Here is an 11947-nt window from a genome sequence, read left to right on the forward strand (position 1 = left end):
GGTATAGCGCACTCCTGTTTCATTCTTATGAGGAGAGAGATGTTTTGAATCAGAGGATATGTCAGTGAGGGGAATATAGCATTCAGGCCTGTATATTTGCCTGAGATAGAGTTTGGGGTTTTGTTTGCTTGTTTAACTTTTGATATGCTTATATCCTTACTACCGTGTGAACAAAGAACAAAGACCCGGGGTGTTGCATCTGCCCACAGCCGGATGTGGTTGCTAGCACAAGGAGACGAGATGAGGAAGAGAGTTAAGGTATAGCTGGGCACGGGGGAGTTTAATAGACGAGCGCACACTTGAAAATGGCCTCGACTCCTGTCTCAAGGCAAGGCCAAGCAACCAGCCGGGAGGGGGAGCCATAAGAAACACTAAAAAGCCAGAGAAAAGGGGACCCTGGCCGAAACACAACCTCACTCCCTACTCCTCCCATCGGGTACAAAAGAGGTGGTACTGAAGCCCCCAGACTCACGACCTTCCAAACAGAACATGGCCATAAATTGTAAGGGGTGGGACCAGGGGCGAGCACTGCAGGTACAATAGAGCCTGCTAAGAAAGAGGAGGGAGGCCAGGAAAAGCCGTACGGATGGATATGCTTGCTTGGTGACCCCACTAAACAGCGCATTGCCTGCACGTCGGACTCTGGCCTTCTGCTTTCTGTCTGCAGGGCGAGAACCGAGGGAGGGCAGGGGAGCCCTAACAGAGTACAGAAAGAAGAAGGAAAAACAATAGGTAAACAGCATGACCAGAGGCACTGAGCAGCTTTGGAGAGAGCCAGAGGTGCCAGGCTAAAGCTAAACCAAACCAATGTAAATTCAGTGTAATGGAAATAACATACCCAGGAGAGACGTTCACACATGAAGGTGTAGGAGTAGATCACTTGCTTGTCCCTTTGCCAACAGACAAGGGGTGGGGGTGTGGGACAAAGATTCCTTGGAATGGGGAAATATAGAGAGAAATTTGTGCTTAAGGTAGCTGCTCGGACCAGCCACCTGAGAGCGCTACAATGTAGACACGGGCTGCCAATTGTAATAAAGAGTCTGAGAAACGGATGGAATTGAAGAGGTCCCAGTCCTAGGTACTAGGATGGTACATGCAGAACTAAGTTGTCCATGGACCCCTCCAAGGAGATATTGGCGTAGTCCTCTTACAGCACCAAGGTCCCAACTGGAGACCAGTGACTTGTGTGCCATGGGTACTCACAAAAACTGGGTGCCAATACACTCAAATACAGCAGGAGGCTTTGGGCCTAGCCTGTGGGCATAAAAGAGTTTCACATTTTTATTTATGGGAAGACCCTGTAGCTGAAACCGACCATAAGCCACTCATTGCCACTCCCAGCTCCCGCTTCCCCCCCAGAATACAGAGGCTAGATGTTTGGTTCCAAATGTATCCTTTGCCCATTGCTCCCAAACCTGGGAGAGGCTGGCTGGCTGGCTGGCTGCTTGCAAACACACTCGCTGAAGCACTGGACACAAGTGCGGTGGAGCAAAGTTCAGAGCTAGATTTTGTACGTTGCTCAGAATTTTAAAAATCCTGTCCGGTCTCAGGCAAAATGCGGACCGGGATTGCCAGAGCTCCTGCTCGGGATGAAAGCCTGCAGAAAGTAACTGAGACTGTTAGCGCAGGGTGGCTGGGAGAGCAGATTCCCAGCCCCTATTATCAATACAAGGGGAGCTCTCAGCACTAGATGACATTTTGTTTAAAGCCACAGGAGGGCGATCCCCAAGGCGTTACAGAAAAATACATTATAAAGGAGTCATAAAGATCAGTTGGGGATTGGAAAACCTCAGAGAACGGCCAGAGCCCTTCTATGCCGGCCTCACATGAACAGCGACATTGAGGAAACTGTCCAGAGTTGCTGTATGTGCCAAAAATACAGGCCAAGTCAAGCAAAAGAGCCCCTGTTGGTGGCACAGGAAAAGATTGGCCCCCTGGGGCAAAGGAAGCCTGGATTTGTCTACAGAGGCTGGAGAAAACGGTGTACTTCTCCTAGACTATAGTTCTCACCTCCCCGAGATAACCCTACGAGAAGACACTAGGGCTAAACGGGTGATGGCGCATATCAAACCTGTTTTTGCTAGACATGGTCTACCTGTCACGGTAATGTCCGACAGGGGCTGCAGTTCGGTGGCCATGAGGTTACGCAGTTTGCAGTGAAATTTGGGTTTAGAATATAGCCACTCGTCCAGCGTTTCTCAGATGTGCCCACGGTGACCACCAGGGGCTTTTCTTGCTGCCACGACCTCCTGGGTGGTGACGGGGTGCAGGGGGGGGGAGCAGTGGTGCCTGCCCTGTCTGGAGCCACAAACACTGTAGGAGCAAGTGACCAGTGTGAGTTCCCCACCTTCCCGGGGCGGTGGGGCTCGGGCATTGGGCTTCAGCCCTGGGGGGGCGCGGCAGGCTCTGGCCATGTGGTGGCAGGCTCTGTCCCCCATGGTCCTCTCCGCCTCCCTACCCACCTCCCCATCTGGGGCTTAATTTGGCTCCCAGCTTGCCAGGGCTGAGTAAATTTGCTGTGGAAAGTGATATTAACAAATAGACAAATCTCACTTTTCACAGTGGCAGATTTACTAGCTAGCAAATCTATAAAAAAAAAAAAAAAAAAAACCCTACCAAAAAAAAGAAAAATATGTAAAGCAACTTATTTGTGTTTCTATTCTGTTTAGGTCCAGTAAAGAATAGAGACACGATTTTTATTATTGAGTCTTCAAAAAAAAAAAACTACCTAAATAAACTACAGTAATTTGGACACGTGCATGTGCATATTTATTTGTTTTTCCTAAAATTAATTAAGTATTTTAGGAAAAATTGTCAGAGCGGCCACTTGCAAGATCTGGTGGCCGCACTCGGGGGCCACCAAAAACTTTGTTGTGAGAACCCCTGTTCATGCTATCCCCCATCGAACGGGGTGGTGGAGAACAGTGTCAAAAGTCTAAAGCCTCTACTGAAAAGGACTGCCGAGTCAGACTCTGATCTGTATTTAGCCCTATGAAATTACAGACTGGCCCCCAGGGCGTGTCCCCTGCTGCCATTCTGTTCAACAGAAAATGGAGAAGAAAAATGCTTTCACTGTCAGACACAGACATCAGCAAGACACTGGGGACTTGATGACTAGATGACCTCCTGAGGTCCCTTTCAACCCTGATATTCTATGATTCTATGACTTGCGGATCTATAAAGAGACAGACAAGGCAGAACAAAAAACTCAGTATGATTTGGGATCCCAGGAGCTGCCTCCACTTCACAATGATGCAGTGGTTGCCCTGGGGTCATTTGAGGCTGTCACCCCAGATGGAGACATACTACAGAAGAATAGGCAACACCTCCAAATCCCAGGGAAGGAGGGAGATAAGGAGCATCAAAGCAGCCGTCTTGCCTGTGAGGGTCTCAGACAGGCAACAAATACAAGAGAATGAGACAACAGAGCTGCAGGACAGGGTAACACCAGAACAAGTGGGCCTGCTGCCTCCTGAGAGCAATGGTGCTGATGTCTCGGGGTAGCCCTAGAGGTCCAAATGACAGCGCAGGGCACCTCCGAGACTAGCTGAACATTGCTAGGAACTTGATCCCTGACCTGATCTTGAAGGGGGGGTAGTTTGGGGTAAAATATCATTGATTTGCTAAGCGTGCTTCCAGGAAAAACAAAGGAAGTTCTTGAAGCTGCAACAGCAAGTAGGGGGAAATAAATTAAACAGTTTTTAGACTCTGCTATGTTCAAATGGGCACGGTTAAGGGCACTGGACGGGCTGAAAATGCAGCAGCTGTGATCCTGGACACGTCTGGGTGAAATAGGAAAAGGTGTTTAAAAGATGTGATTATCCAAGCTGTCGTTGGGACCACCAGGAACAAAGACACAGGACAACGGGAGCGATGCTCTCCTCAGGGAGCCCAGAACCCTCAACCAGTGAGCCCTCTGCCACAGCAAGAGAGAGCGCTTTGCTGGTGCTTAAACTGTGTCCGCTCCCGGCCACCCCAGCCTGTCAGCCAGCCCCAAAAAACTCCTCAAGACTCTGCCAGCCCAAACCTTGCCTTGCCGGTAACATGCAGCGAAGCCCAGAGCTCCCCAGAGACTCTCGCCCTCCCATTGGACACTCACAGAAACCATTAAGTTCACTGCCTCCCAAGAGCCTGTTAGTGTAGCTGAGGTCTCACACTTCATAACACAGCCCTGAGACGGTTAATAGTGAAGCTAAGAAGTTTGCTAATACAGAACAGAGAGTTCGGTGTGCTGCATGATCAGTTATTACACTTACGAGATTATTTATGGGGGTACAACCTGCACTTGTCACAGATGACAGGTTCTTTTGCGGGCGGCTACTTATTGGTGATACTAAGCAGAGAGAAGAGAAACAGGAAACGGTTAGAAATAAAAAAGCTTTCTAGTGTCTCAGACTAACTTCAGGCAAAGATTGTAACTTGCTAAACAGCTTTCTCAAGTACATCAAGCTACCAGCATCGCCAGCCCATCTGGCAGGAGGATCCAGCGTTCACAGAACTAGAGGGTGCTGTTCCCTAAGTGAGGGATAACTAAAATGTCTTGTTGCTCTCCTTATATTTCCCAGAGTTCACGGTCTGCTTGAAAAGCCAGGAAGCCCTCCTGGGATTCAGACTCCAGAGTGTCCCCTACTGTGTCACCAAGCTGTTTCTTCCGCCACTTGTGAGCTTGACGTTACATGTCAATGCACTTTCACTGTCCTCTGCCTGTGATCAAGCAAGGCAGACAGGTAAATCCACGTTCCTTTGTCTAGGACAGGCTTGTTTATCAACAGCCTCCAAAACAACATATTTCTAGCACACGTACATAGTTCTTTATACACAACCCGTACATACATCACCCAAAAACATTCATGACCAGTGAGTCTCCAATTTTCATATTATACCTTATGACACTGTTTTGTAGTATATGATCCATTGATTCAACTGTCTTATACTTATGCATATTGATTTCTTCTATAATCCCAATTATATTTGTCTGTATTAACTAAAGCAAATGGTGATGAGAACTCTTTCCATTCCATTAGTATCTCTGGAGGATATTAAACAGAAGCTACCAAAGTCAGACATTTTTAAATCAGCAGGTCCAGATAACTTGCATCCAAGAGTCTTAAAGGAGCTGGCTGAGGAGCTCACTGGACTGTTAAATGCTGATTATCAGTAAATCTTGGAGCACTGGGGAAGTTCCAGAAGACCGGAAGAAAGCTAATGTTGTGCCCATTTTTAAAAAGAGTAAACAGGATGGGCTGGGTAAGTTGAGGCCTGTCAGCCTGACATCAATCCTGAGCAAGATAATGGAGTGGCTGATACGGGACTCGGTTAATGAAAAACTAAAAGAAGAGAATGTAATTAATGCAAAGCAACATGGGTTTATGGAAGAAAGACCCTGTCAAACTAGTCTGATATCTTTTTTTGATGAGATTACAAATTGACTGATAAATGTAATAGTCTGGCTTCTGTAAGGCGTTTGACTTGGTACCGGGCAACATTTTGATGACAAAAGTGGAACGATATAAAATCATCATGGAACACATTAAATGGATTAAAAACTAGCTAACTAATCGGTCTGAAAATGTAACTGCAAATGGGGAATCGTCATCAAACGAATCGTTTCCAGTGGGGTCCCGCAGGGACGGTTCTTAGCCCTATGCTATTTAACATCTTTATAAATGACCTAGAAGAAAACATAAAATCATCACTGATCAAGTTTGCAGATGACACAAAAAATTAGGGGAGTGGAAAACAATGAGGAGGACAGGGCACTGATTCAGAGTGATCTAGATCACTTGGTAAACTGGACTTAAGCCAACCCTGCATTTTAATACAGCGAAATGTAATGCATGTCTCTGGGAACAAAGAATGCAGGCCATACTTACAGGCTGGGGCACTCTATCCTGGGAAGCAGTGACTTAATAAATTTGGGAGTTGTGGTTGACAATCAGCTGAACAGGAGCTCCCAGAGCAACACGGTGGCCAAAAGATCCTGGGAATCTGGGCATAAACAAGGGAATCTCATGTAGGAGCAGAGAGGTCATTTTATCTCTCTATTTGGCCCTGGAGTGATCGCTGCTGGAATCCTGTGCCCAGTTCTGGTGCCCACCATTCAAAAAGGATATTGATAAATTGGAGAGGGTTCAGAGAAGAGCCACGAGAATGATTAAAGAAATAGAAAATCCGTAGAGTGACAGACTCAAAGAGATCAGTCTATTTAGCTTCACAAGGAGAAGGTTAAGGGGTGACTTGATCCCAGTCTATAAGTAGCTACATGGAAAAAAATATTTAATAATCAGCTCTTCAGTGTAGCCGAGAAAGGTCTAACATGAGCCAAAGGGTGGAAGTTGAAGCAAGACAAATTCACACAGGGACTAAGGCATTGATTTTTAATGGTGAGGCTAATTAGCCATCGGAACAATTTACCACGGGTCATTCTCCCCCACTGACAATTTTAAAATCAAGACTGAATGTTTTTCTAAAAGATCTGCTCCAGGAATTATTTTGGCCCATGTTATACAGGAGGTCAGAATACATGATCACAATGAAGCTTTCTGGCCTTAGAATCTATGACTCTCTAAGTTGTTCCAATAGTTAATTACCATCACTTGTTAACAATTTGCACTTTATTTCAAGTCTAAACCTGTCCAGCTTCAACTTCCAGCCATTGGATCTTCTTATATCCACGGACTGCAGTGGGGTCCGATCTCAGCTCCCCCAGGTCTATCTGGAGTCACCACCTGCCTGCAATGAAGGCAAGGCCAGATTCTGATCTCAGCCCCCCAGGGTCAATCTGGAGTCACCCCTGATTGCAATGAGATCAGGGCTGGATTCTGATCTCAGTTATGCTGGGGTCATGCCAGAGTCACCCCATGTGAGCCCTACTCTCACAAAACCCAGAAGACCTATGAAAAGAACCTGACACTATTTATTGTTCCATATCTCAAGGTTTTGAAGTAAAGTATCCGTTCCCCGAGTGTAAATCCAGAGCAATTTCAGATCCATTGGGGTATGTCAGTTCAGACAGAAGCCCAAATATCTACGTTGGGAGCAGAGGTTGCTCACAACTCCCTGTTGATGCTTCTGTCAGAAGATATCTTCAGGTTTTTGAACTCTTCAAAGTCTTTCTGATGCTTCCTTCTAAACTCATCCAGCTCCCGCGCCCGTTGGATGAAGGGTCCCGGGCCTTGGGGCTTGGCCAGGTCGCAGCTCAGCTGGAGGTACTGTTCTGGGCTGCATCTCATCAGCCTCACCTCCAGTCTGAGCACCTCCAGCACCCGGTTTTTCAGGGAATTCTCTTCCTCACTCCGGTGCCAGTCGAAGAAATTCATCGAAGGCAGGAAGTAGCTGGGCAGCTGTTTCTTCTCCAGGCTGAACTCCAGCACCTTCAGCAGGGTCCCCAGAGCATCCAGCTCCATGGCCCAGTTCTCTGTCTCTGGGTTGAGGTGGGAAGCCCAAAAAAGAACCATCTGCAAAAGAAATATGCAACTCTAACCACTAGAGACTGCTACCCTCCCACAACAAGGGCTAGAACCCAGGAGTCCTGGCTCCTGGCCCCCCTCCCCTAACCCCCTCCCCTCCCAGAGCTGGGGAGAGAACTGAGGAATCCTGGCTCCCAGCCCCCCCCGACCCCCCCTCTAGCCTTCTAGATCTTTCTCCCCTATATCCGAGGATGCTCCTATCACCCATTTTCCACCCCCTCCTACCCTGGCTCCCCAGTTTGAGTTACCTTCAGGTGGTAGGAGGTCAGGACTTTGCCGTAGCGCGGTACCCACTTTTCCATATTGATTTGCTTCAGCATCCGCAACACCTTCAGCCTGCACCCACCATCGGTGTCAATGTCCTTGAGGAGCTGGGTCTCAGCCAGGGAGAAGGTCAGCCTGGAGTGGGGTGGAGGGAAATGGGGCAGGGCTGAATGGGAGTACAGGGTCAGACAGACCCCCATCCCAAACCTACACTCTGTGTGTGTGTGTGTGTGTGTGTGTGTCCCTGCGCCCCCTGCTGGAGGGGATGAGCCCTGCTCGGTGTACATTTCTGTTGCCTTCTGCTGGAACAAATGAGATTTGCATTTTTACCTCCAGTATGAATTCTTGGCCACCAGATCGGTCCCAGTTTTGTAAATTTCCATGATATTCCAGGTGGGTTTTCTCTGCTCAGCGCCCTGCTCCCGGTCCCACCAGTTGGAAAGCCACCTGAGATCCTGCTGCGGCCAATCCATGGACATGTCCACTTTATTCCGGATGGTGGGCACCAGGTCTATAGACACAGGTCGGCCATTCACCTCTGCACTGAGCTGCACAGCTGGACTAACTGGTGTAATACCCACAGTGTTCTCCAGTTTAATGTTTCCTTGGAGAAGGCAAGACAGAGGAGTGGGAGTTAAAAGCAAACAGTTGACATAGGTCAAAGCTTTGCAGATCTGAGATGATGGAAGAGCAAAGGTTAAGGGAATGAGGGCCAAGATCCCAGGACTCCTGGGTTCTCTCCCAGCTCTGGGAGGGGAGCAGGGTCTAGCGGTGAGAGCAGTGGGGGCTGGCAGCCAGCATTCCTGGATTCTATTTCTGTGTCTCTTTGACATTGTGTAACTAACTTCATCTCCATGGGCACACGGTGAGTTAGTGGAAGAACTGAGAATAGAAACCAGGAATCCTGACTCCCAATCCCTAACTCTGGGAACTCCAATATGTGAGAGAGATTATGAAGGAACAGTGAAAAATTTCTCACCATACAGCTCTGCTGGTGCCCCTTAATCCTGAACTCCAGCCCTGGGCTTCCCACTTTATGCCCCCCAGCTCTGCCGATGCCCTGACCCATAGACCCCGCTATTACAGCTGTGGGCTTCCCCAACGCACAGCTCTGCTTGTGCCCCTGAACCCCAACCAGCAGTCCCTACTATCCCAGCCAGGAGTTCTCCCACCCCGCACAGCTCTGTCATGCCCCTCAAACCCGACCCATAGCCCCCTTTTCAATGTATTTACTATTTTACCCTATGCAATTTAACAGTTTTCCCTTCTGTATTTCCCTCATGCTTATAATTTCTCCACTTACAGAGTCCCTTAATGTATATAACTTTTACTTACTAATTCCTGTAGCAAGGCTTCTCTCTAAAAACAGAGATGGGAGAAGAAAAGGGCTAGTTAAAATCTATGACACTCAGAGTCTTGTATAGAAGGTTGATCACAAAGGTAAAACTGGAAGAAAATGATGAGATTCCTGCAGGGTTGGAAGAAGTCAAATTTCTTTGTGCCTATATTAATCAAGTCTTGGCCAACTCACAGTTACAGCTACGGGGTTGTCTTAAGTGCTGAAATCAACACACACTGGAAATACGATGTTAGTCCTGTTCCATTCTCGACTGTTCCACTGTTTAACTACTTCACTTATGGGGATGATTTTTATCCCAGTATAGGAAAATCCTTACAACCCCTGCTCGCATGGGTGCTGTTCTACCATTATTAAAGGGCTGTCGCGCTTGGCAAAGAATTGCCTGCAGCTACAGCAACACAAGCCCAGTGGAAATGGAATTAAGAACATCCTCAGGACATGGATATAAAAACACAACGGTTACCCAGTGCAAGGTGGTGTTATGCCTTTACTAAGGTCGCACCTCTTTGGCAAACTACTTGGGAAGTTAAAGAATGAATTTTCAGCAGGCGGCAAAAAGATAAACCTGAAAAATATTCCTCACTCGAGCTGCTGGGGTTTAGGTCGCCCTAGTTACGGCACTCGCGGTACGGAGTATTCAGACCCCTCAGTGCCGTAGCTATGCACCTAACTTTTCTGTGTAGACGAGGTTGGAAAGAGCTCAATCTCTTTACTTTATCAAAAAAAAAAAAAAAAAAAAGAGTAAGAGGTGACTTGATTACAGTGTATAAGGCTCTTCATGGGGAGAAAATCCCAGGTACTAACTGGTTCTTTAATGTAGCAGATGTGGGGCGGCAGGAGGTAAACCGGACACCGGGTGACCCAGAGTCTATTGTGCCGGGCGCATCCACCCACCCCAGCTCACCTCTAGGACTCTGGTGTGCTGGGAGCCTCTACCCCCTCCCCTGAAGATTTCAGTGCAGTGAGAGCATCTACCCGCCCCCCCCCCCCACAATTCCAGTGCACTGTATCGACCCACCCCCACACCCCCATGATCCCAGGGCACTGGGTGCACATCCACCTTGGAGAGCCCGACTCCAAGCACATTGCCTCTCGAGAAGTTTACGTATAGTTTGTTATGTTTGTTGTTTATATATATAGATATTTAAAAAACTTAAAAGTTAATAGAAAAAAACCAAGAAAGCAAAACAAAACAAACACTCTATGGCAGTGTTTATCATCTTCCTGTGGCCTTAATTAACTGATGCAGTAATAATGAATTAATATTCACACAGAAACTTACCTTTAGTCAGAGCTTCCTGGACACAGTCCCACAATGTTTTCATTACATGAAATGGATCAATGCCATTCTTCCAAATCTGTTGCTGAAAAGGGATGTAATAAGACATCTTTAGATGCTTTAATCCAAATCAAGAGGAAGCTGCAGGTTGGGACTGAGTGGTACCAGCAGAGCTGTGGTGGGGAGTCCAGGGCTGAGAGACTGGGGGCTGTGGGTGGAGACTAAGGGAAGCCAGCAGAGCTGTGGGGGCAGAAAGCCCCGGGCTGGGCTAGCCAGGGGCTGCAGATCAGGATCGAGGGGCACTGGCAGACCTGAGGGGGCGCCGGGGGGAAGATCCTAGAGCTGGGCTAGCCGGGAATGACTTTTTGAATGCCCTATGATCTCATTTACCTGCTGCTTATTTATTGTTTTTATGTCTTCCTCTGTGAGGTCCGTGTCTACAGTCTTCCTCTCCAAGAGATCTCTCATTATCAGCTTGTTATAATCCACCACCACCTTGTTCCCCCAGCGGTACACCGGCACCTCGGGCTTCAGGCTGTCCCAGACAGGCAGAAGACCTTTTGGGGTGTACAGCTTGCTGTACAGGCTGCCCATAAGGATCAGGTTCATGTTGTAATGGATGGGGACCAGGAAGTCGTAGTCGCTGCTGCTGGACTCTGTCTGGACGTGGAGGTCCTGGGCTTGGCTGCCCACTAGGATGGCTTCCCCCGTGAACAGCTCCACCTTGCACTTACACACTGAAGCCATGATCCTGCTGACCAGAGCTTGCACCAGCTGGCACTCCTGCTTTCTTCTCTGGTGTTCCTTTTGCTCGGGATACACATGGTTCCCCAAGAAGCATTTCAGTAACTCCTGGACATGTGAAGGAAACTCAGCCTGTTCCTCTTCCATTTCTCTTGGCACTCCTGCCTCACTCTGGTACTTGCCCGCCATCCCTGCGAGGCACAGATGGCTCCTGGCAGGGCTGAGCCCTCCTCAGTCCCTTGACAAACTCTTGTGGTTCAGCTCTGCATTTCCTGTAAAGACACCCCCTCTCCTGCTCATAGCTGAGCTGCATGGGGGAAGGGAGTGTTGTTTGCAGGCGGAATCAGCTGGTTATTTCTGCCAGAGAGACCTTCGGCATCTGACTTACCGGAAATGACGCCACCACAATAATACAATAGTAAAAACATGAGTCATTAGGAGACAAATTCCACTTCTTTCAGACTCACCGATTCATAGATTCTAAGACCCGAAGGGACCCCTGTAATCATCTGCTGAAAAGTCCTGTATAACACAGGCCAGTGGACTGCCCTGAATTCATTCTTGTTTGAACCTAACCCTAGTTCATATTGGCAGGCTGTCTGGAGCGGCTCAAGAGCATGAGCACCAACCTCAGGGCAGACTGCTAAGAAGCAGGGTACAAACCAAAAATTGGTTGTGAATTCTATACTTAGATTTTGCCAACTAGTTATCAAGTGTAAACTCCTCTGGCACTATACCAGCCTTAAGATAGAGTGACAGACAGTCCCTTTGGATACTCTGATCTATCTTGCACCTACACACACCTGCCTTTGTGATAGATGGTCCCTTACA

General features: G+C 48.0%; 1 protein-coding gene across 1 annotated transcript; it reads right to left on the reverse strand.

Annotated features, from left to right (window-relative positions):
* Positions 1 to 4239: 4239 nt before the first annotated feature.
* On the reverse strand, positions 4240 to 11515 carry LOC125638064 (uncharacterized). The gene is made up of 6 exons (XM_048853287.2): positions 10763 to 11515; positions 10376 to 10457; positions 9069 to 9092; positions 8064 to 8337; positions 7718 to 7868; positions 4240 to 7457 (listed from the first exon to the last, which is right to left on the reverse strand). The coding sequence occupies exons 1-6, from the start codon at positions 11303 to 11305 to the stop codon at positions 7050 to 7052; spliced, it is 1482 nt and encodes a 493-aa protein (XP_048709244.1). The 5' UTR covers positions 11306 to 11515; the 3' UTR covers positions 4240 to 7049.
* Between the last annotated feature and the right edge of the window lie 432 nt (positions 11516 to 11947).

The sequence above is a fragment of the Caretta caretta genome, chromosome 6 (genome assembly GCF_965140235.1).
Source record: "Caretta caretta isolate rCarCar2 chromosome 6, rCarCar1.hap1, whole genome shotgun sequence".
Lineage (NCBI taxonomy): Eukaryota > Metazoa > Chordata > Testudines > Cheloniidae > Caretta > Caretta caretta.

Bases quoted from the DNA above. Each gene is read 5' to 3' on its own strand.
- LOC125638064 (XM_048853287.2), bottom strand. From the start codon at position 11,305: ATGGCGGGCAAGTACCAGAGTGAGGCAGGAGTGCCAAGAGAAATGGAA. The intron at 10,458-10,762 runs GTAAATGAGATC...ATCCCTTTTCAG, and splicing joins AAACAATAAATAAGCAGCAG to CAACAGATTTGGAAGAATGG. The intron at 7,458-7,717 runs GTAACTCAAACT...TTTCTTTTGCAG, and splicing joins TGACCTCCTACCACCTGAAG to ATGGTTCTTTTTTGGGCTTC.